Below are 22503 nucleotides of genomic sequence, written 5' to 3'. Positions count from 1 at the left end.
ATATAAATCCTATAAGTTACTGAGTGAAGGTAGAAAAAGCATTCCAAGCCATTAAGGGAGTATTGAGTATTTCCAGTATTATTACTCAAAAGTCTTGTTTAGGAAAAAAGGAAAGGCAGAGAGAACTGTATGTTGCTTAATGTAAAATAGTAATAATGGTAATGATAACAGCTAATAATCACTGGATCCTTATTACATCCAAGCATAGTGCTTTGTGCTTTATAAAGTCCTTATTTAATGAGATAGTAAAATGTCAAGGATCTGAAAAATTGTTTAATCCTGGAAGAGCTACAGTTTCTGACCTACAGTGCTCAGGTTCCAAGCCCACAATACTTCATCAATTCTGAGTAAAGCCACCCTAACAGTTTTTCATTTTGTGGGTAGACAGTTATATAATCTGGGAAAAATTTAAAATTTCCCCCCATCTCAGTTGCCATATTGGTCACACTTTTGGAATAACATTAAATAGTAGTAGTAATAGTAAGCACCTTTTCCTTGGTTCTGTTATTAGAGAGAATTCTTCTAGGGTTTTATTTGTATTCTTGGTGCAATGCTGATATTTTTGTTTTTGAATCAGGAATGGATGAAGGATATCAGTTGAATACTTCTGAAGCATCTATCAGGTTGATCATATGACCTATGACCTATTAATATGATAGTAATAGATTCTTAATAGTGAACCATTCTTTATTTCCTGGATAAATCTTTCTTCGTCCTAGTTATACTCTTGATGTCTAAGTAACCAGCATTGTTTAAAAACATTAAGAGTTCTGGCTCTGATATTACAATGACTTAACAGGGTGGGTCTGCTGGTGACAAATTCTCTTAGTTTTCTTTCATATGAGAATGTCTTTATTTCACTTTCATTCTTGAAAGATTTTTGCTAATATAGAACTCTAGGTTTATGGTTATTTTCTTTCAGCACTTTGAAATAATTAGTCCACTTCCTTCTGGCATCCATGGTTTCTGATGAGAAATGAAGTTATTCAGATTTTTGCCCCGCCACCAAGTAGTGTATCAATTTTCCCTGGTTGCTTTCAAGATTGTTTTTTACTTCCATTTCTAGAATTTAATTATGGCTGGGCATAGTGGTTCACACCTGTAATCTCAGCACTTTGGGAGGTGAAGGCAGGCGGATCACTTGAGGCCAGGAGTTTGAGACCGGCCTGGGCAAAACATGGTGAAACACTTTCTCTGCGAAAAATACAAAACTACCTGGGTGTGGTAGTGCATGCCCGTAGTCCCAGCTAGTTGGGAGGCTGAGGAGGCACGGGAATCACTTGAACCCAGGAGGTGAAGGTTGCAGTGAGCCAAGGTTGTACCACTGCACTTCAGCCTGGGTGACAGAGTGGACTCTGTCTCAAAAGAAAAAAAAAATTGATTATGATGCATCTGGGCGTGGATTTCTTTGGGTTGACCCTGTTCCTATAGGTTGAAATCTTTTGTCAAATATAAGCTTTTAGCATGATTTCTTCAAATACTTCTTCAGCACCAAACATTTTCTCCTTCTCTGGGACTCCAGTGAGACAAATATTTGATCTTTTGTTGTTGTCCCATACGTCCCTGAGGTGCTCTTCATCTTTATTTTTTCTCAATCTTTTCTGTCTGTGTTGTTCAGATTGAATAATTTCTTTTAATCTGTCTTCAAGTCAATTATTTCCTTTTTTCACCCCTCTGCTGTTGGACCTATTTAGCAAGATTTCTGTTTTCTATATCGATAAATAAGTGTTTGTATATTAAAAATACTGTAGGGCCAGGTGCGGTGGCTCACACCTGTAATCCCAGCACTTTGAGAGGCCACGGCTGGTAAGTCACGAGGTTAGGATTTCAAGACCAGCCTGGCCAACATAGTGAAACCCCGTCTCTACTAAAAACACAAAAATTAGCTGGGCATGGTGGCGCGTACCTGTAGTCCCAGCTACTCAGGAGGCTGAGGCAGGAGAATCACTTGAACCCAGGAGGTGGAGGTTGCAGTGAGTCGAGATCGTGCCACTGCACTCCAGCTTGGGCAACAGAGTGAGACTTCGTCTCAAAAAATAAAAAATATTGTATATTTCTCACTTCCAGAATTTCCACTTAGTTCTTTTTTATATGCTCATTTCCTTTGCTGAGATTTTATTTCTATTTCTTTAGAGTATGTTCACTCTTATTTGTTGGAACAAGTAAGGCAGCTGCTTTAAAGTCCTTGTAAGATAACTGTATCATCTCACTTGATGTCTGTTGGTGATCTTTTCCCATGTAAGTTGAAATGTTCCTGGGTCTTTATATTCTCAGTGACTTCAAAAGGTATCATGGGCATTTAGAATATTATGTTATAAAACTCTATGTCTTCTTGAAATCCAACAGAAAATGTTGATATTTCTGTGTTAGCGGGCAGTCAACCTGGTTGAGCTCAGACTACAAAGTCCAACCAGCTTTCTGTGGGTTGTGGTTTCCGTGTCAGTTTGGTTGTCAGAGACTTTACATTGTTGCTTGAATCTTGCTCACATGTGTGTCACTTTGTGGCCAGTATGGAATTTAACCAGCGGTCCCTCTTATTCTAAGCCCACATGTGCTGCTTAGGGGGTCAGATTCATGCATACGTATCTCGCAGGTGAGCCCAGGAGTTCTTAAATAACTTCCAAGGTCATTTTCCCAAATTCTCCCCTGTCTATGTCCGCAGTAGTTTCAGGTTCCCTGTGGCTGTCCTTTTGACTCTTCTGGCTACAATGCAGGGGCCTGTAGTTGCCCCGCTGTGCTGTGACTTCCAGTGACTGTCCTTATGCAGAGCCAAACAGCAGGAGGACAAAGAAAAGAAGATGAAGTGGGGCTTCTTGCTGTCCTTCTTGGGACCACAGATCCCTTGCTTGGGGAAGAAGGACCCTCTCCTCATGTTTTTGAGCTCCTGTCAGCTCACAGTGGCACTGCTGTTGCAGCAGCCACCAGAGGATTGCTTAAGTGCTGGGGTGCAATAGAACGGAGAAAGGGGAAAAAATAGGCAATTCCCCCTGCTCTCTCTAAGCATTAGAAGCCCTTTTCCTGCTCTATGAACTGACCCTAGAGCTTTTCCTGGAGAACCTCCTCTGCCTTCTCCTGCCTCAATGCCTGTTTTCAGATTGCTGTATAAGTTTAGTACAGAAGACAGCTGAGGAAAAAAAGTAAGCTCACCACTAGTTCAGTGGTGTTTTGGATTTTGGTCTTCCTCCCCAATTCACCTGCTACTGTTTACTTCTCAGGGCCTTCAAATAATTGCTTCATGCTTTCTGTTCAGGTTTATCAGTGGAAGAGACATGGTGGAATAGGCCTACTCCACCTTATCAGGAAGAGGATCCTCTACTTTGGTTTTAATTTAATCTTTGTCTAACTTCTTAAGGTGGAAACATAGGTCACAGATTATGGGCCATTCTTATTTACTGTAAAAACATTTAAAGCTCCTTCTGCAGGCAGGAGAGTTAGCTAGCCACCCAAGAAAATATCATGAAAGATACCGATATCAAGAGACTACTGTATACCCATCTTTATGCATATTTTCAATTATCCTAAGTGTCTTCATTCCATCACTCTTCTTGGAGAACTTCTCAATATTGGAAACACACTTGACATGGTTGTGCATCTGTTCTGGTTTTGTAACTGCTGTCAGTCTAGTCCTATATTTAGTAGTGAAACCAAATACATCCTCTAAAAGAAGTTCATTATCACACAAGGTAACCAGATTTTTGAAATGCCGTGTCTACTTTCTTATGTCTTGTTTCTCCTTTCACGTAATTTTTGTTCTATATGGAGCACCACTAATAGAGTTGGCATTGGAAACATTTTTATTTGCAGTTATTTTGTCTACTTTCACTATTGTGCCTTGCTTATGTTTGTTAGGACCAAACCTCAAAGCATGGCTAAGAGTTTTCAGTAGAAATGGAGTTACATCCATATGGGAGAATAGTCTCCAGATCACTACAATTTCTAGTTTTGTAGGAGCATGGCTTGGAGAACTTCCTATTCCTTGATTGGGAAAGACCATGGCAGGTATGGCCCATCTCCTGTACGCTTGGAGCGACATTTGGCTACGTGGCTGGCCTTGTTATTTCACCACTCTGGATATACTGGAATAGAAAGCAACTTACATACAAGAACAATTAACTGGAGCAAAGGGAGATATTTCTTTGTGCAGATTCTGTAAGGGCTATGCAGAAATGTGTATGGTCAAAGCCAAGCAGTTCCATTTACAGCACTGTTTTTTATGTAGTTACAACAGGGTGTGATTGTAGCTTTTTAAACTATGAAACCCCTGAGAGATTGTACCTTCTAGTTGAAATAAAGTATTTATAATAGAAAAAAAATATTTAAAGCTATGGAATTTCCTCTAAGCATTGCTTTGGCTGTAACACGTAAAATACTATCTCATTCCATTGTGATTTCCTCTTTGACTTCTCAGAGTTTACAAATCCACTGCTTAATTTTCAAACACGAGGATTTCCCAAATAGTTGAAATGTAATTCTTTAGGTGTCTTTTTTTAATTGTAATGTTTTGTGTTTTTGTGTATATGTGTACAATATATGTAACAAAATTTGCCATTTTAGCCATTTTTAGTGTATAATTTGAAGGCATTTAAATACATTCACATTGTTGTGGAACCAGCACCACCATCTATCTCCAGAACTTTTTCATCTTTCCTAATGAAAACTCTATACCTGTAAGCAATAGCATCCCAGTCCCCGCTTCCGCCAGCCCCTGGTAACCTCTGCTTTCTGCCTCTATGAATCTGACTACTCTAGATACCTCATATGAGTGGAATCATGCAATATTTGTCTTTTTGTGACTGGCTTATTTCACTTAGCATAATGTCTTCAAGGTTCATCCTTGAAGTAATTCAGCATGTCCCTGCCAGTCTTTTTATACCCAAACTAATTTCCCCATTCATGTTTATTTTTTATTCAAATTGAATATTTAAATAATAGCAGAAATGATTTAGGAGTACCGTTACTACTGAATCTTTCATATTTAAGACTGTGTTTTGCCTTTCTCTGCACATGTGTGGAGTGCTGACCATGTGGAGTTCTTGAGTCACATCAGTCTGCTGTCAGTTCTTGCAGGCATGGCCCCATTGTCTTTCGGCATCCTGTATTCCTGAGAAAATCTCTTCTGCCAGTTTTTTAAAAGTTTGTAGGTAATCTTTTTTTTTTTTTCATAAGCATCAACTCCTCAGAACTAACTTTTAAGTCTAAATTCCATGAAGGTATACTGAATTCTACTATTAAGTTTTCTGTAGTACAAAAATATGTTTGAACTTAAAATGATTAATATTTTCCAGAATAGCAAATACTGTGTTCTTTTTCTAATTTGATTTTTGAAATACATACACAGAAGAATGTGTAAAATCTGCACTGTTCAACAAAAACCTACATACTCTTCTAAGCCTTTTATAAATATTAACTAACTTTTGTTCTTATATCAGCACTATAAGATAGGTACCATTTAACAAATTTGGACAATAGAGCACAGAGAGGTTAAGAAACCTATGCAAGGTGTGGTGGCTCATGCCTGTAATCCCAGCACTTTTTGAGGCCGAGGCAGGCGGATCACGAGGTCAGGAGATTACGACCATCTCGGCTAACACGGTGAAACCCCATCTCTACTAAAAACACAAAAAATTAGCTGGGCGTGGTGGCAGGCACCTATAGTCCCAGCTACTCGGGAGGCTGAGGCAGGAGAATGTGTGAACCCAGGAGTTGGAGCTTGCAGTGAGCCAAGATCGCACCACTGCACTCCAGCCTGGACGACAGAGAGAGACTCTGTCTCAAAAAAAAAAAAGAGAAACCTGCCCAAGGTCGCACAGCTAATAGTGGTGGAGCTCCAGAGTTCATTTTGAGTTCATTAACTCGAAAGTCCGAAGTTTCATCTTAGTGTTTTCGTAACCACTGTGCCCTTCTGCTTCTCTTTTTAGTTAATAATGATAAAGACAAATGAAGAAAAAGGAAAGCAGGCAAGGCACGGGGGCTCGCACCAGTAATCCCAGCACTTTGGGAGGCCAAGGTGGGTGGATCACCTGAGGTCAGGAGTTCAAGATCAGCCTGGCCAACATGGTGAAACCCCATCTCTACTAAAAAGACAAAATTAACCAGGTATGGTGGTACATGCCTGTAGTCCCTGTAGTCCCAGCTACTTGGGAGGCTGAGGCAGGAGAATCACCTGAACCCAGGAGGCGGAGGTAGTAGTGAGCTGAGATTGCGCCATTGCACTCCAGCCTGGGCGACAAGAGTGAAACTCCATCTCAAAATAATAATAATATAATAATAATAATAATAATAAAGCAGATATCCAGTTATCAGAGCCCAGATCAAGAAACAGAACATTGCTAGTGCCATGGAAATGCTTTGTGTGCATCTCCTCATTCACATCCTCTTACCTCTCTCTACCCAAGATATAACCAGTATTCTGACTTTTGTGATACCTCCTTTCCCTCTCTTTGTACTGTTGCCATTTATCGTTGAATCTCTAAACAATATATCTGGTTTTGGTCTGTTTTAAAACTTTAAATTGAATCTTTTTATATATGTGTGTATATATATATATATATATATATACACACACACACACACACACACACATATATACATATAATGTGCCTTTGCTTATTCATTCATATTGATATGTGTAGCTTTAGTTTATTAATGTTCACTGTTGTCAGTTATTCCATTGTATAAACACTTGACAATCTTGTTATCCATTTTTTGATGATGGGCATTTGTGATGTTTCCAGTTTTTGCTGTTACACACAATGCTATGTGAAGAATCATGAATTCTCATACTGTTGCAAGGTAGAGTTACTAAGTGCATGTACCTAGTGGTAGACTTGCTATGTCAGCCAATGTGCTTGCTCTAGGCTGTACTAAACTATTTTTTGAATGCTTGAATCAGATGGGATTTCCACCAGGAGTATGTGGAAGTTCCCACTATTGCATCTTTCCAAAATCTGAAGCTGTCAGTTTAAATTTTTACGTTTTGTTACTTGGGCGGATGTGGTAATGGCATCCTGTTGCAGCTTTAATTGGCTTTCCCTTGGTTACTGTTGAGATTGGGCATCTTTGCTTACGTTTGCAGACCATTCAGGCTTCCTTTTCTTAAGTGCTTATTCAAGTCTTTTGCCCATTTTTCTAGTGGGCTTGGTGTTCCATAAGCATTATTTTCCAAGTCTCCATTCTAGTTTTTTGTGGGTCATGTGTTGCAAATATCTTCTCCCAGTAGGTAGTTTCTATTTTTTTAGCTTTTATTTTTATGTTTATATTTTGAGACAGGATCTTGCTCTGTCTCCCAGGCTGGAGTGCAATGGCGTGATCACGGCTCACTGCAGACTTGAACTCCTGGGCTCAAGCGATCCTCCCACCTCAGCCTCCGAGTAGCTGAGACCACATGTGTGCACCACCATGATCTGGTAGTTTTTAAATTATCTGTAGAGATGGGCTCTCACTATGTTGCCCTAGTTGATTTAAAACTCCTGGTCTCAAGAAATCCTCCCACATCAACCTCCTAAAGTGCTGGGATTACAGGCGCGAGCCACTGCACTCAGCTTTTTATCTTTTTTTATGATGTCTTTTGATGACTAGAAGCACTTAATTATTCTCCCAACATTTTTCTTTCTTCTTTTTATCTTTATACTTCTTTTTTCTTCTCATTCTCCTGTTTTCGTTATTTTTAAAATTTATTTCCTGGACCACTTCATAGTTTCCAAACTTAATATTTTCTGTGTGTAATTTATCTTTGAATAGAAGCAGTTCTGTCTGGACTTTGTATTTGTCTAATAGTGTAAATGGATTCTCCTTTGCTTGTTATGTTGTTTAATACGTAGCACCTTAAATGTTCCCAAAGAATTTGAGTTGGCTGGCTGACCCCCATGCAGAGGTGGGGCTACAGGGAGCTGCCAATTCCCATGTCACCTGCTGGTATTTTCTTTCTTTCTTTCTTTTTTTTTGATACAGAGTCTCACTATGTTGTCTAGGCTGGAGTGCAGTGGCACGATCTTGACTTACTGCGAGCCCCACCTCCCAGGTTCACACCATTCTCCTGCCTCAGCCTCCTGAGTAGCTGGGACTACAGGCGCCCACCACCATGACCGCCTAATTTTTTTTGTATTTTTTAGTAGAGATGGGGTTTCACCGTGTTAGCCAGGATGGTCTAGAGCTCCTGACCTCGTAATCCGCCCACCTCGGCCTCCCAGAGTGCTGGGATTACAGGTGTCAGCCACCGCGCCCGGCCACCTGCTGGTATTTTCATACTCAGTTTGACAGGTCCTCTATTTGGGGTTACTTGGTGGTATGTGATTTGGACATGGAGCCTGTTTGTGTTTCCACTTTTTCTGTCTTTTCACGTAAGCAGATCAGGTTGGAAGAAAGAGGCCTGGTTAATGCTTATTTCTTGCTTCACAGGAAAGCCTGTGCCCACAGACCTTTGGTTTGTTTGTTCAGTGTTGATCTCTCTCTGTTGACGTTGATCAGCAATCAGAAAGCTGATTCTCAGGTTGCAGTTCCAGTCCTCTACCCCTTATTTCGTCTGGGATAAGAAATACGATCTAAGAAAATGGAAGTCTGAGTAGCTACAAGGTCCTTTTCCAGCCTCCTCTCAAACAGTTCAGCAGATCCCCTTGCCTGTCCCTACCACCAGTTCTCATCTTTAAGGAATGCATATTTAGGAAATGGTAGGATCCCTTAGGACTGTCGTACCCCTGTGAATGAATTACAGCCTGCTTAAAGTTTAAGGGGAAGAAACATCTAGATTGTGTCATCCTTCTTTAAGAGTTTAAGTTTCTGGCCGGGCGCGGTGGCTCACGCCTGTAATCCCAGCACTTTGAGAGGCCAAGGCGGGCGGATCACGAGGTCAGGAGATCGAGACCATCCTGGCTAACACAGTGAAACCCCGTCTCTACTAAAAATACAAAAAATTAGCCGAGCGAGGTGGCGGGCGCCTGTAGTCCCAGCTACTCGGGAGGCTGAAGCAGGAGAATGGCGTGAACCCCAGGGGGCGGAGCCTGCAGTAAGCCAAGATCGTGCCACTGCACTCCAGCCTGGGCGACAGCAAGACTCTGTCTCAAAAAAAAAAAAAAAAGAGTTTAAGTTTCATGTATGTTCTGGTACTTTATGTTCCAGAGGAGTATATTCCCAAAGCGTAGTTTACATACTGTATTAGTCTGTTCTCACATTGCTCTAAAGAAACACCTGAGACTAGGTAACTTATTCATTTATTTATTTTTGGGTTTTTTTTTTTTTTTTTTTGAGACAGAGTTTCGCTCTTGTTGCCAGGCTGGAGTGCAATGGCACAATCTCAGCTCGCTGCAACCTCCACCTCCCGAGTTCAAGTGATTCTCCTGCCTCAGCCTCCTCAGTAGCTGGGATTACAGGTGCACACCATCACACCCGGCTAAATTTTTTTTTTTTTTTTTTTTTTTTTTTTTATTTAGTAGAGATGGGATTTCGCTATGTTGGCCAGGCTGGTCTGGAACTCCTGACCTCAGGTGATCTGCCCACCTCAGCCTCCCAAAGTGCTGGGATTACAGCCATGAGCCACCACGCCCAGCTGGGTAATTTACGAGAAAAGTTTAATTGGCTGATGGTTTTACAAGCTGTACAGGAGGCATTAGTGCCAACATCTGCTTCTAGGGAAGCCTCAGGAGGCTTACAATCATAGTGGAGAGCAAAAGGGGAGCAGGCACATCAAATGATGAAACCAGGAGCAAGAGAGAGTGGCAGGGGGAGGTGCTACACACTTCTGAGTGGCCAGATCTCACGAGAACTCACTCATGAGAGGGAGGACAGTACCAAGAGGGATGGTGCTAAACCATTCATAAGAAACCACTCCCATGATCCAGTCACCTCCCATAAGGCCCATCTCCAACACTGGGGATTACATTTCAATATGAGATTTGGGTGGGGACACACATCCAAACGATATCATATCATTCTGCCCCTGGCCCCTCCCAATCTTATGTCTTTCTCACATTTCAAAATACAATCTTGCCTTTCCACTAATCCCTAAAGTCTTAACTTGTTCCAACATTAACTCAGAAGTCCACGTCTCATCTTAGACAAGGCAAGTCCCTTCTACCTATGAGCCTATAAAAGACAAGTTAGTTACCTCCAAGATATACTGGGGGTATAGGCATTGGGTAAACACTCCTGTTCCAAAAGGGAGAACTCTGCCAAAAGAAAGGGGCTATAGGCCCCATGCAAGTCCAGAAACCATCAGGGCAGTCATTAAATCTTAAAGCTTCAAAATTATTTTCTTTGACTCTGTATCTCATATCCAGGGCACTCTGCTGCAAGGGGTGGACTCCCTAGGCCTTGGGCAGATCTGCCCACATGGCTTTGCAGTATTCAGTCCCTGCAGTGCTCTCATGGGTTGTAGTTGAATGTCTCTGGCTTTTCCACATGCAGGGTGCAAACTGCCAGTGCATCTTACATTCTGGAGTCTGGAGGGCACTGGCCCTCTTCTCACAGGTCCACTAGGCAGTGCCCCAGTGGGGATTCTACATGGGGGCTCCAATGCCACATTTCTCCTCTGCACTGCCCTAGTATAGGTTCTCTGTGTGGCCTCTTCTGCCCCTGCAGCAGGCTTCTACCTGGACACCTAGGCTTTTCTATACATCCTCTGAAATCTAGATAGAGGTTCCCAAGCCTTAACTTTTAAACTGTGTATACCCACAGGCTTTATATACCATATCAAAGCTGCCAAGGCTTACAGCTTGCACCTTCTGAAGCAGCAGCCTGAGCTGTAACCTGGTCCCTTTCAGCCATGGGTGGATCTAGAGTAGCTAGGATGCAGGGAGCAGTGTCCCAAGGCTGTGCAGGGCACTGGGCCCTGGGCCTGGCCCAGGAAACCATTCAGTCATCCTAGGCCTCTGATGGGAGGGGCTGCTGTGAAGGTCTCTGAAATGCCTTTGAGGCCTTTTCCCCATTGTCTCGGCTTATTAGTACTTGTGTCCTTTTTACTCATGCAAATTTCTGCAGCCTGCTTGAATTCCTTCCCTGAAAATGGGCTTTTCTTTTCTACCACGTGGCCAGGCTGCAAATTTCCCACTTATTCCCTTTTAAATATCAGTTCCAGTTTTAAGTCATTTCTTTGTTCTCACATCTGAGCATAGATTCTTAGGAGCCAACCCACCTCTTGTGTGCTTTGCTGCTTAGAAATTTCGCCCACCAGATGCCCTAAATCACCACTCTCTCAAATTCAAAGTTCCACAGATCCTTATGGCAGGGGCACAGTGCAGCCAAGTTCTTTGCTAAAGCATAGCAAAAGTGACCTTTCCTCCAATTTCCTGTAAGATCCTCCTTTCCATCTGAGACCTTAACCAAGACTTCACTGTCCATATCACTATCAGCATTTTGGTCACAACCATTTAACCAGTTTCTAAGATGTTCCAAACTCTCCTGTATCTTCCTGTCTTCTTCAGGGTCTCCCAAACTCTTCCAGCCTTTGCCTGTTACCCAATTATTCCAAAGTCACCTCCACATTTTCAGGTATCTTTATAGAAATTCTCCATTTCCCCATACCAATTTTCTGTATTAGTCAATTCTCACATTGTTATGAAGAAATACCTCAGACTGGGTACTTTATAAGAAAAGAGGTTTAATTGGCTCACAGTTCCTGTACAAGAAGCATAGTGCCAGCATCTGCTCTTGGGGAGGCCTCAGGAGGCTTACAATCATGGCAGTAGGTGAGCGGGGAGCAGGCACATCAAATGGCAAAAGCAAAAGCAAGAGCAAGAGTGAGGAGGGAGGTGCTACACACTTGTAAATAACCAGGTGTCACAAAAACTCACTCATGATAGGACAGTACCAAGGTGGAAGGTGCTAAACCATTCATAAGAAACCACTCCCATGATCCAGTCACCTCCCATAAGGCCCCACCTCCAACACTGGGGATTACATTTCAGTATGAAATTTGGGTGGGCACACACATCCAAACTATACCACATAGATTGTTATTTACTTCCTATCATATTTCACTTTATTTACTGCCTATATCATATTTCTTTTTTTTTTTTTTTTGAGACAGAGTCTCACTCTGTCACCCAGGCTGGAGTGCAGTGGTACTACCTCAGCTCACTGCAACCTCCACCTCCTGGGTTCAAGCAACCCTCCCATCTCAGCCTCCCAAGTAGCTAAGACTACAGGCGCCTGCCACCATGCCCAGCTAATTTTTGTATTTTTAGTAGAGGTGGGATTCCACCATTTTGGCCAGGCTGGTCTTGAACTCCTGACCTGAAGTGATCCACCTGCCTTGGCCTCTCAAAGTGCTGAGATTACGGCTATGAGCCACCAGGCCCAGCCTTGACCATATTTCTTAATCCTCATTTTATATCTGTGACCCTCAGACCCAGTGAGACAAGTAACTAGTTAAGATGGTGTTAAGAGCCAGGGTTTGAATCCAAGTTTGTCTGACTTTGGGTCAGCAATCTTTACACTGTGTCACACTGTGACATTTTAGGAAGATTAATTTGGTGTAGGATTCTAGGTGGCCTCGTAGGAGGAAAGAAACTTCTGGTAGGAATACCAGGTACAGTGTGCAGGGTTTCCTGATCTGCCTTTCCCAATCCCAGCTCTTCTGCATATGTTTCCTTAGTTCCATCTTCATTATGTAGCCAACTCCAGTGGTCAGTGCCTTCACTGTCCATCCCTCCTGAATGAGCTCACTCTTTTCTCTGCTTACCCAGTACATCTGCCATCTCTTGCTTTCAGTTCCCCTATTATCTTTGGACTAGTTTACTGTTCTTTCTCTCCCTTCCTATTTCTCTACCTAATTTTGGGTACATGTTTGAAAACTCTCAAATGTGCTCAACAGTTATTTTAGTTTGATAGCTAGTTTAATTTTCTTATTCCAACCTTACGCAGTTTCCAGTCTCCTAGCACAGAAACCAATGTGCATTTGAATTTTTTTTTTTTTCCAGACCGGGAGACAAGACTTGAAACCAAAGAGCCAACTCCAAAGCCCAGCATTACTGAAGATTTATGCCATGGGGTAACAATGGAAAGGGAAGGTATCTGGCATTCTACTCTAGGGGAAACCTGGGAACCTAACAATTGGTTAGAGGGACAACAGGATAGTCATCTGAGCCAAGTGGCAGTTACCCATAAGGAAACCTTCACTGAGAGGAGAGTATGTGGAGGTAATGAATTTGAAAGATGTTCCAGGCAGGATTCAATCCTTGATACACAACAAAACATTCCTATGGTAAAAAGGCCCCATAATTGTAATTCACATAGAGAAGATGCCAAACAAAATTCTGAATTAATTAAAACTCAAAGAATGTTTGTAGGAAAGAAGATCTATGAATGTAATCAGTGCAGCAAAACCTTCAGCCAGAGCTCATCCCTTCTTAAGCACCAGAGGATTCATACTGGGGAGAAACCCTATGAGTGTAATGTATGTGGGAAACACTTCATTGAACGCTCCTCCCTTACTGTACATCAAAGAATTCATACTGGAGAGAAACCCTATAAATGTAATGAATGTGGGAAAGCCTTTAGTCAGAGCATGAATCTTACTGTCCATCAACGAACTCACACTGGAGAGAAACCCTATCAGTGTAAAGAGTGTGGCAAAGCCTTCCATAAGAATTCGTCTCTTATTCAACATGAAAGGATTCATACTGGAGAGAAACCCTACAAATGTAATGAATGTGGGAAAGCTTTTACCCAAAGTATGAATTTGACAGTCCATCAGAGAACTCATACAGGAGAAAAACCCTATGAATGTAATGAATGTGGAAAAGCCTTCAGTCAAAGCATGCATCTTATTGTACATCAGAGAAGCCATACTGGAGAAAAACCCTATGAGTGTAGCCAATGCGGAAAAGCCTTTAGTAAGAGCTCAACTCTTACCCTACATCAGCGTAATCACACTGGAGAAAAACCCTACAAATGTAACAAATGTGGGAAATCCTTTAGCCAAAGTACGTATCTTATAGAACATCAGAGACTTCATTCTGGAGTAAAACCTTTTGAATGTAATCAGTGTGGAAAAGCTTTCAGTAAGAATTCATCTCTAACTCAACATCGGAGAATTCACACTGGAGAGAAACCTTATGAGTGTATGGTATGTGGAAAACATTTCACTGGACGATCATCCCTCACTGTGCATCAGGTTATTCACACTGGAGAGAAACCTTATGAGTGCAATGAATGTGGAAAGGCATTCAGCCAGAGTGCTTACCTTATTGAACATCAAAGAATTCATACTGGTGAGAAACCCTATGAATGTGATCAGTGTGGAAAAGCCTTCATTAAGAATTCATCCCTTACAGTGCATCAGAGAACTCATACAGGAGAGAAACCCTATCAGTGTAACGAATGCGGAAAAGCCTTCAGCCGGAGTACAAACCTTACACGACATCAAAGAACTCATACGTGAGGAATGTTTTCACTGGCCCCTACATCGTGATTAACTCTTCAGTAATAGTCATATGAGACATACAATGTAGAAACCTAATAAATGTAATGATTCTGGAAATCTTTCAGTTGAAGTACAGTATATCATATCAGATAATACCACTGCAGAGAATCCATCTAAAAGTAGAGAAATCTTGATTCAGAAGGTATAACTTACTTTATTTCAGAAGGTTTAAGTAGCTAATACAAACAAGACTCATGCTGAAGATAAGTTCTGTTATATCATACTGCACATTCTCCTTTGGCCAGCAGAGACTTTACACTGGAGAGAAAAATGTGAGAGTGTTTAACTGGACAGCCAGAGACCTGGTGTGTAGTCCTAATCTGCCACTGCCTTGGACAAGTTGCCTGCTTCCACCAGGTTATGGTTCTTTATTTGGTAAATGAATGATTTTGGAGTTAGAAATCTTGTAGGAGCTGTGTTAGCTCTAAAATGCTACAACCCTATAAATATAATGAATGCTGGGAAATCTTTGTTCTTTTACAATCTTATGTGGTCTGTATGCTGTCTAGATGCTCTTGTTCCTCAATCTGTTTTCCTTGGATGCTTTTAGTCAAAATTATTTACCTTTACCAATTCCTAGTACCCTTCCATGCCCCTAATCTTCCCCTGCATTGTTATTTTGTTCCCTAACTACAGGCTGGTTTCCATAAATTAATGGAATAAGTATGCAAATCTTTTCATTTATTTATTTATTTATTTTTGAGATGGAGTTTTGCCTGTTGCCCAGGCTGGAGTGCAGTGGCTTGATCTCAGCTCACTGAAAGCTCCACCTCCTGGGTTCATGCCAGTCTCCTGCCTCAGCCTCCCAAGTAGCTGGGACTACAGGTGTCTGCCACCATGCCTGGCTAATTTTTTTGTATTTTTAGTAGCGATGGGGTTTCACCATGTTAGCCAGGATGGTCTCAATCTCCTGACCTTGTGATCCACCCACCTCGGCCTCCCAAAGTGCGGGGATTACAGGCATGAGCCACTGTGCCCGGCCAAGTATGCAAATCTTAATGCAATAGCATGCTGTTTTGAGTTCTCAATTAATAGTTATTAAACTGTTGTTAAATGATCATTTAGAAAATAATATAGTCCTGTAAGTACAAAGGAATCACATATCTTTGTGTCATATTCTGGCTATCATAGTGGAAAAGAAAAGACAGAGGGGCTGAACACTAATAGACATAGCCATCTGACCTACTAACAAAATGTTGAGGCTGGACAAGGTGGCTCATGCCTGTAATCCCAGCACTTTGGGAGGCTGAGGCAGGATGATTGAGCTCAGGAGCTCAAGACCAGCCTGGGCAACATAGTGAGACCTTGTCTCTACAAAAAATTTTTAAAAAATTAACCAGGCATGGTGGCGAATGTCTGTAGTCCCAGCTACTCAGAAGGCTGAGGTGAGAGAATAACTTGAACCCAGGAGGTTGAGGCTGTAGTGAGCAGTGATTGTGCCACTGCACTCCAGCCTAGGCAACAGAATAAGAACTTTGTCTCTAAACAAAAATGTTGCACCTCAAAAACATACTCAAAACAATATAGAGAGATTTTATAGATCTATAGTTATTGTGGTAGTTGAGATAGCTTTGTTTATTTCACACACATATACCAAGTCCTAAATATATGTTAGACATGATTAGAAAATCAAAATGAGTAAGATATATTCTTTGGTTTATAAGGGTTAAACTAAAAAAGTGGCAGTATGATGGGAAAGGAGAGGAAGAATACAAGCAATCACAAGCAGAATCTAGGAAATTTGGTAAATGACTAAATGTGCCACTTGAATGAGAAGGAAGAATCTAGGATGACTTGGAGTTCTTACTTTGGTAGATAAGGTTGCCATAATTAAAAACACCTATAGTTGCCCAATTTTATGGGGCAATGATGAGTTCACTCTGGGTACATTTCAATGAGTCTGTGGGACATCCGAAGGAAGGGTCCTGATAGGCAGCAGAGTAAGTGATAAAGGAAACACATTTGCAGGACTGTCATTGATGGGGTAGGTGGTAAAATGAGGAAGCAGTAGACGCTAAGTGGAATAAACAGCAAAAAAGAAAAATAGGACAATCAAAAGTTGGTGCCACAAAGGTAAAAAGATAGTTCTAACACAGGGATAGGAATAGTTAATACTGTGAAATGCTATGGAGGGCAAAGATAAAAACAGAACTATGTCGGCCGGTTGCAGTGGCTCACGCCTGTAATCCCAGCACTTTGGGAGGCCAAGGGAGGCGGATCACGAGATCAGGAGATCAAGACCATCCTGGCTAACATGGTGAAACCCTGTCTGTACTAAAAATACAAAAAAAAAAAAAAATACCCAGGCATGGTGGCACATGCCTGTAGTTCCAGCTACTCAGGAGGCTGAGGAGGCAGGAGAATGGTATGAACCCAGGAGGTGGAGCTTGCAGTGAGCCGAGATTGTGCGACTACACTCCAGCCTGGGAAACAGAGCAAGACTCCGTCTCAAAAAAAAAAATAGAACTGTGTGCTTTTGTTTGGGCTATCAGTTTAAGACAGATGGCTTAAAACCTCTGTTTGAGTGGGCTGAAGAGTGGGTTAAATGTTATAAAGAACTTAGGAGCCTTACTGAGGTGGGAGAAACTCAGAAAGGTAACTAGAGGGAGGCTGGGGCTTGGAGCGTATCAGAAGAGCTGTGGGCTGCCAACAATGGAAAGTCTAGTCCGTGATGGTGTAAGAAAGTAGAGATTTGGTTTTCTCACATAACAAATCTGGAAGTGGCTGTCACTTGTTCACACATAAAACAATTCAGTGTCTTGAGTTTAACGTGGTTTCCATCATGGTTACATCGTGATGGCCATAGTATCAAGTAATGTATCTGCATTCAAGGCAGGAGGGAAGTGGGAGGGGAGCACCAGCAACATCAGTGCCTTTGATCAGGAAAAGTTTTTCCCAGAAGCCACTCAGCAGACTCCTGCTTACATCTCATTGACCACAGCTGTGTTGCATGGCCACCCCTAGCACAAGGAAGGCTGTGGAAAGAAGTATTTAACCCTTCCAGCCTCTACAGAGGAGGCAGGCACAAAAAAAGGGGGGTTGAGAATGGTGTTGATTTAGCCAGCCAACAATCTGCCAGGAAGTGTTTGTATGATTTAAGGTAGGATTGAGCATGTTCATAACTGAAAAAAGGTGTGGAAGAGTGAAGGTACAGAAAGGAGGGGACAATGCAGCTCAAGGTGGGAAAATAAGATCTGGAACACAGGTGGAGGCTGTAGGGATTGCTTTCAACGGGAGGAGGGAAACTCCACTGAGAGAGACGTGAATCCACAAGTGATGGGTACAGAAGATGTTCGTGGGTGGCAATGGAGGAAGTTCCTGTGAACTCTTAACTGTTTGAAGCTTCAGCATCCAGTCTCTCTTGGCTAGGTGACCTCTCAGGGTTAATATTTTTACCAATTTTGAGTCATTGCATCCATCCTAGGCTTCAAAACCCTTCATTTTTCGCTTTCTCTCTTGTCCTGTGCCTGCCTTTTGAGCCTTTATTTTGCTGCTGTCATTATCATTTCCATCTGTTTTCCACCCATTTCTTTTGTCTGCCTCCTTTCTTCCCTTCTAGTGCTCTCTTGAGATCATGTGGGGAACAAGAAAAAAATATCTGAAGAGGAAGGAGGAGACCCTGTAGAAGAGAGATTATTAAAAATCTAAGTTCCTGAGGATATGGCTAGTTTGATGTTTTATTCCCCCTTCTTTCTGTTCTAACTCCAGTGGTTTGTATTTGAGTATAGGCAAGGAGACCCAGGATCTGCATGCTGAGTTGAGAAATGTGTGTGTGTGGAAGGAGGCGAAGGCAGAAGAATGGAGAATCTCAGTGTCAAAGATTTGCCCCATCCTCCTCCAGCCTCCAAACTTGGAATGAAGGGAAGGGTGCTCTTTATTTGTGAAACAATAATAATCTGGACCAATTGGGTTTCTTTCGTGGAATTTCAGAATTAGGGCAGAGGCACTTGGGTGTTAGAAAATGAAAGTACTAGATATGAGAGCTGATGCTGACATCTTGGGTCATGTGCAAATTTAATTAATTGTAAGCAAAGGAATCCAACCAACTGGGAGGAGTACTGGGAGTATAAGGGTCTGGGAGAGAGGACCCTTCATTTCAGTGTCCGTTCTCAGGCAGAACTGAAGTTTTTTTTTTTGTTTGTTTTTGTTTTTTTTTTTTTTTTTTTTTTTTGAGATGGAGTCTCGCTCTGTCGCCCAGGCTGGAGTGCAGTGGCACGATCTCGGCTCACTGCAAGCTCCGCCTCCCGGGTTCATGCCATTCTCCTGCCTCAGCCTCTCCGAGTAGCTGGGATTACAGGCGCCCGCCACCACGCCCGGCTAATTTTTTGTATTTTTTAGTAGAGACGGGGTTTCACCGTGGTCTCGATCTCCTGACCTCGTGATCCACCCGCCTCGGCCTCCCAAAGTGCTGGGATTACAAGCGTGAGCCACCGCGCCCGGCCCTGAAGTTTCAGTAATATATGAGGATTTTTGGTAACTTAAAGTACAGCCAGGCCTTGTGGCACCTGGGAATCACCAGCAGCCAAGGATGTGTGCATGCTCTCTCCCTCTGTCTTTGTCCCCCACCCCTCGCCACTGCTACCACCACCACATGGGCTCTGTTACTGCTTTGTCCATCCCCTCACTGGTGGTTGGATTCCTTTGTTTACAATTAAATTTGCACATGACCCAAGATGTCAGCATCAGCTCTCGTATCTAGTGAACTTTCATCTTATAACACCCAAGTGTCTCTGTCCTAATTCTAAAATTCCATGAAAGAAACCCATTTGGTCCAGATCATCCTTTTAAGACAAGCCTCACAAGTCACCTTTTCTGGCTAAGTACCCATCCAGTCAGCTGGTGGGAGGAGGCCTGCCATGTGATCACTGTCCATGCAGTCGGGCCTGTGTGCAGCAAACTGTGACAGATATGACCAGTATGTCATGAGATAGTTACTGAGCACCTACTCAGTAGTTGCTAGTGATTTAGAGCTCAGAAGGAGCTCAAGGTAGGGAAGTCTGAAATAAACCAGGAGTTAGGATGCACTAGGGTGACTTTGAAGGTAGCAAGAAACACAGCGCCCTCTGGAACTATAGAGAATTGGGTGACCAGGGTATTTCCTCTATGGCTGGATCATCATTCATTCAAAATACTCAAATAGGGCCATTCCCTCCACTTGAGCTCTGTGAAATGGGTCTCTGGGCATTTAAAGAGGTTACCAGTCAGGGTTCTGACGAATAAAAGTGGAGCTGCAGAATATGGTGCCAGTACCCCTCACCTAGATACTGCATAGCTTCCAACTGCCTCTGGCTCCTGAAAAATATCACAACAGATCTGGAGGAGAAGGGTCTCTGAAAAATTTATGAATGCTTATAACTTAATTGAGGTAGGTTATTTCCCTGCCTATATACACATTGGCATGATCTGATGGTCTGTGGTCAAGGGACTCATAAGTGATTGGCCTGTGCTGCATGTTATTGTGACAAGGATGTTCCTACTCATAGTGTAGTTCATTCAAGCAACTAACATTTATTGAGCTCCTAGCATAAGTCAGCTTCTATGAATTCCAGGGTAAATGATGCCTGGTCTCTGCTGTCAAGTAGCTCCTAGCACACAGTGCCATAAGAGTGAACTAGTTGGGTGAACAGAATACGGGAGGAAATGAGAAGGTGCAGGGAAGAATAGGAGTAATGGCAAGAGAGGCTAAGACAGCATAGTGTATATTCAGGAAATTCTAAGAGATGCATGATTTAAGCATAAAGTAGAAGTCAAGAAGCGGGAAAAAATGAGGCTAAAGGAAGATCTTATTATTTCAGCTTCAAGGGTCCCAACAGGGCTCAGCAAATGGACACCAGCAATTACTGGCAAGCAGCCACTGTCCTGGGGAAGAGTAAACAGACTGGTGATGGAGGTCTTGGTCAAATGTAAGTGTTCATTTGCATATCCGTAGTTAATAGAGCAGAAGAGAAAGGGGTTCTCCAGACCACATTTTAACCTCCTTTCTCCGAGGAGACTGGTTCCTGATGAGAATCCTTGACAGAAGCGGGGGCTTCCTCAGTGAATGCTCAGAACAATATAGTGTGTGAGTCCTGGCTAAAGCCAAAGGGTGTGTCAGGCTTCATATCAGAGGTTTCACTGCTTCTCTTCAGCTTGAATAGTTTTGTCTGTTTGTTTGTTTGTTTTTTAGTTGCCTGTGGAAGGGTACCTGTTAAGTACTTCTAACAGACGACAGCATCACCAGGACAAATGGGTCAGATAAATGAAGGTTTTATTACTGTTTTCAGTTCTGGAAGACTTGGGCGTTTGTATGTCATTCTTTGCCATCTGGGTGACAAGTAATAAGAGCACTTTTGAACCTTCCAACATCAATAGGAGAAGGACTCCTGGTTCTAAGGACATGGGACCTGAGCAAGGCACTTAACAGATCAGTGCCTCAGTTTTCTCATTTATTAATAGGGCAAACCTCAGTTTTTGGTTGCATTAGATAATGTAAAGTGCTTATAAAAGTGCCCAACATGGCCAGGCGCAGTGGCTTACGCCTGTAATCCCAGCACTTTATGGGGCCGATGCGGGCGGATCACCTGAAGTCAGGAGTTCAAGACCAGCCTGACCAACCTGGGGAAACCCCATCTCTACTAAAAATACAAAATTATCCAGGCGTGGTGGTGCATGCCTGTAGTCCCAGCTACTGGGGAGGCTGAGGCAGGAGAATTGCTTGAACCCAGGAGGTGGAGGTTGTGGTGAGCCGAGGTCACGCCATTGCACTCCAGCCCGGGCAACAAAAGCGAAACTGTCTCAAAAAAACTCCCAACATGTAGTTAGTGCTCAATACATGTTATCATTCTTATATTCCTGAAAACAATAATATCCAAACTCGTGAGCATAGCACCCAGAGAACCCTTCAATATCTTGGAATCATTAGGCTCTCAAAGCAAATGCCTTGTGGAAAGGTTATATAATTGTGGGAGGCTACTTGTAATTGTGTACTGCTGTCATTGCCTCCTCATTGGTTTTTCTGTATCCCCTCTAGCCCCACCGTCTGCCTTCTTTGAAGCTGACCAGTGCTTCTATCAAAATGTGCCCAGCCATGTCACTCTTTCGAATCTAATCATTTCCAGGCACAGGATAAATCCAAATTTCCTTCCTTCAAGGCCTGTAGTTACTCCTGCAACAGCATCTCGCAGTCTTCCTTGTTCAATGGGCCCTCGCCAGTCATACTGACCTTGCCAAGCCTGGAGTTCACCAAGCACACTTCTCTCTGGTCAGCATTTCTGTTCCGTCCCTCTAGAAGGCACTTTACCCATACAGTCACATCGTTTCTTCCCTCACTGTATGCAAATCTCTGCTCAGGTGTTACCTCCTCAAAGAGAACTGCCAAAACTGCTGCTTGAAATAATTCCCTGCCCCATCACACCCTAACCCCTAACAGTAGTGTTATCACTACCAGATAAATTTTCTACTTGTCTGACCCCTCCTCTAGTACAATTAAAACTCCATGAGTGCAGGGTTTTCACAGCTATTTCTCCAGCCCCTGGACTCGGGGTTCTTAGTCTCTGGAGCCCAGTTTGAGTGACCTGGAGTCACGAGGGAGGGGAGAGAAGGGTTACCAGCGATAACTCACACAACATCCTCTCCCTCTGGTGCTTTGCCGGGTCGCTGGGAACTGCTACAAGGGCTGCACAGCGGCTGACCCTGGCCTTGTCAAGCACTTGACACATAAGTGCCCCAAAGTGTCTACAGAATGAAATCTTCAATAAAACTCCAAAGAGAATGCTGTAGTCACTGACACTGCTTCCTAAAACGTGCCCAACAATTCCATATGTGACAGGTCACATTCGTGACTTTTTTTAACCACCAACAAAGTGAAAACCCTCTCATCTTTCCTTCCTGAGCTCCATGCAAATTACCTATTCAAAAGCAACTAAGAATCTCCAGTTGGATATTCTTAGGCATCATCTCATCCTTGCCAGTCTCTGCAAAATATGGTCGACAAAAATAAATACCACCTTCTTAAATACCACCCAGCTGTCCAAGATGGAGACTTCCTGGCATCCAGGCGCCTTCCTCTCCCTCGTCCCCACCTCTGAGAAGTTCCCAAGCACGAAGCG

General features: G+C 42.7%; 1 protein-coding gene and 1 pseudogene across 14 annotated transcripts in view; both read left to right on the top strand.

The window, feature by feature from the left end:
- Nucleotides 1-22415, top strand: part of ZFP2 (ZFP2 zinc finger protein) — a 52928-nt gene extending 30513 nt beyond the window's left edge. For 9 of the 13 annotated variants that reach the window (XM_030824773.1, XM_030824776.1, XM_030824764.1 and 6 more), the window contains 2 exons: nt 5919-6007; nt 12912-15082. In XM_030824773.1, the coding sequence (XP_030680633.1) occupies nt 5938-6007; nt 12912-14374 (1533 nt within the window). In that variant the 5' untranslated portion in view covers nt 5919-5937 and the 3' untranslated portion in view covers nt 14375-15082. Of the gene's footprint in view, nt 1-5918; nt 6008-12911; nt 15083-20211; nt 20320-20582; nt 20646-21425 lie in introns of those variants that run through there. The other 4 variants (XM_003279551.3, XM_012504660.2, XM_030824806.1 and 1 more) reach the window with 2 other exon arrangements.
- Nucleotides 3341-4480, top strand: LOC100605958 (annotated as a pseudogene). Its single transcript, XR_001115208.2, has one exon. The product of XR_001115208.2 is annotated as a phosphatidylinositol-glycan biosynthesis class F protein pseudogene (transcript).
- Nucleotides 22416-22503: the final 88 nt, after the last annotated feature.

Source organism: Nomascus leucogenys, chromosome 2 (genome assembly GCF_006542625.1).
Source record: "Nomascus leucogenys isolate Asia chromosome 2, Asia_NLE_v1, whole genome shotgun sequence".
Taxonomy (NCBI): Eukaryota; Metazoa; Chordata; class Mammalia; order Primates; family Hylobatidae; genus Nomascus; species Nomascus leucogenys.
The sequence above is the reverse complement of the archived record's forward strand: the minus strand, read 5'-3'. Positions and strand labels throughout refer to the sequence as shown.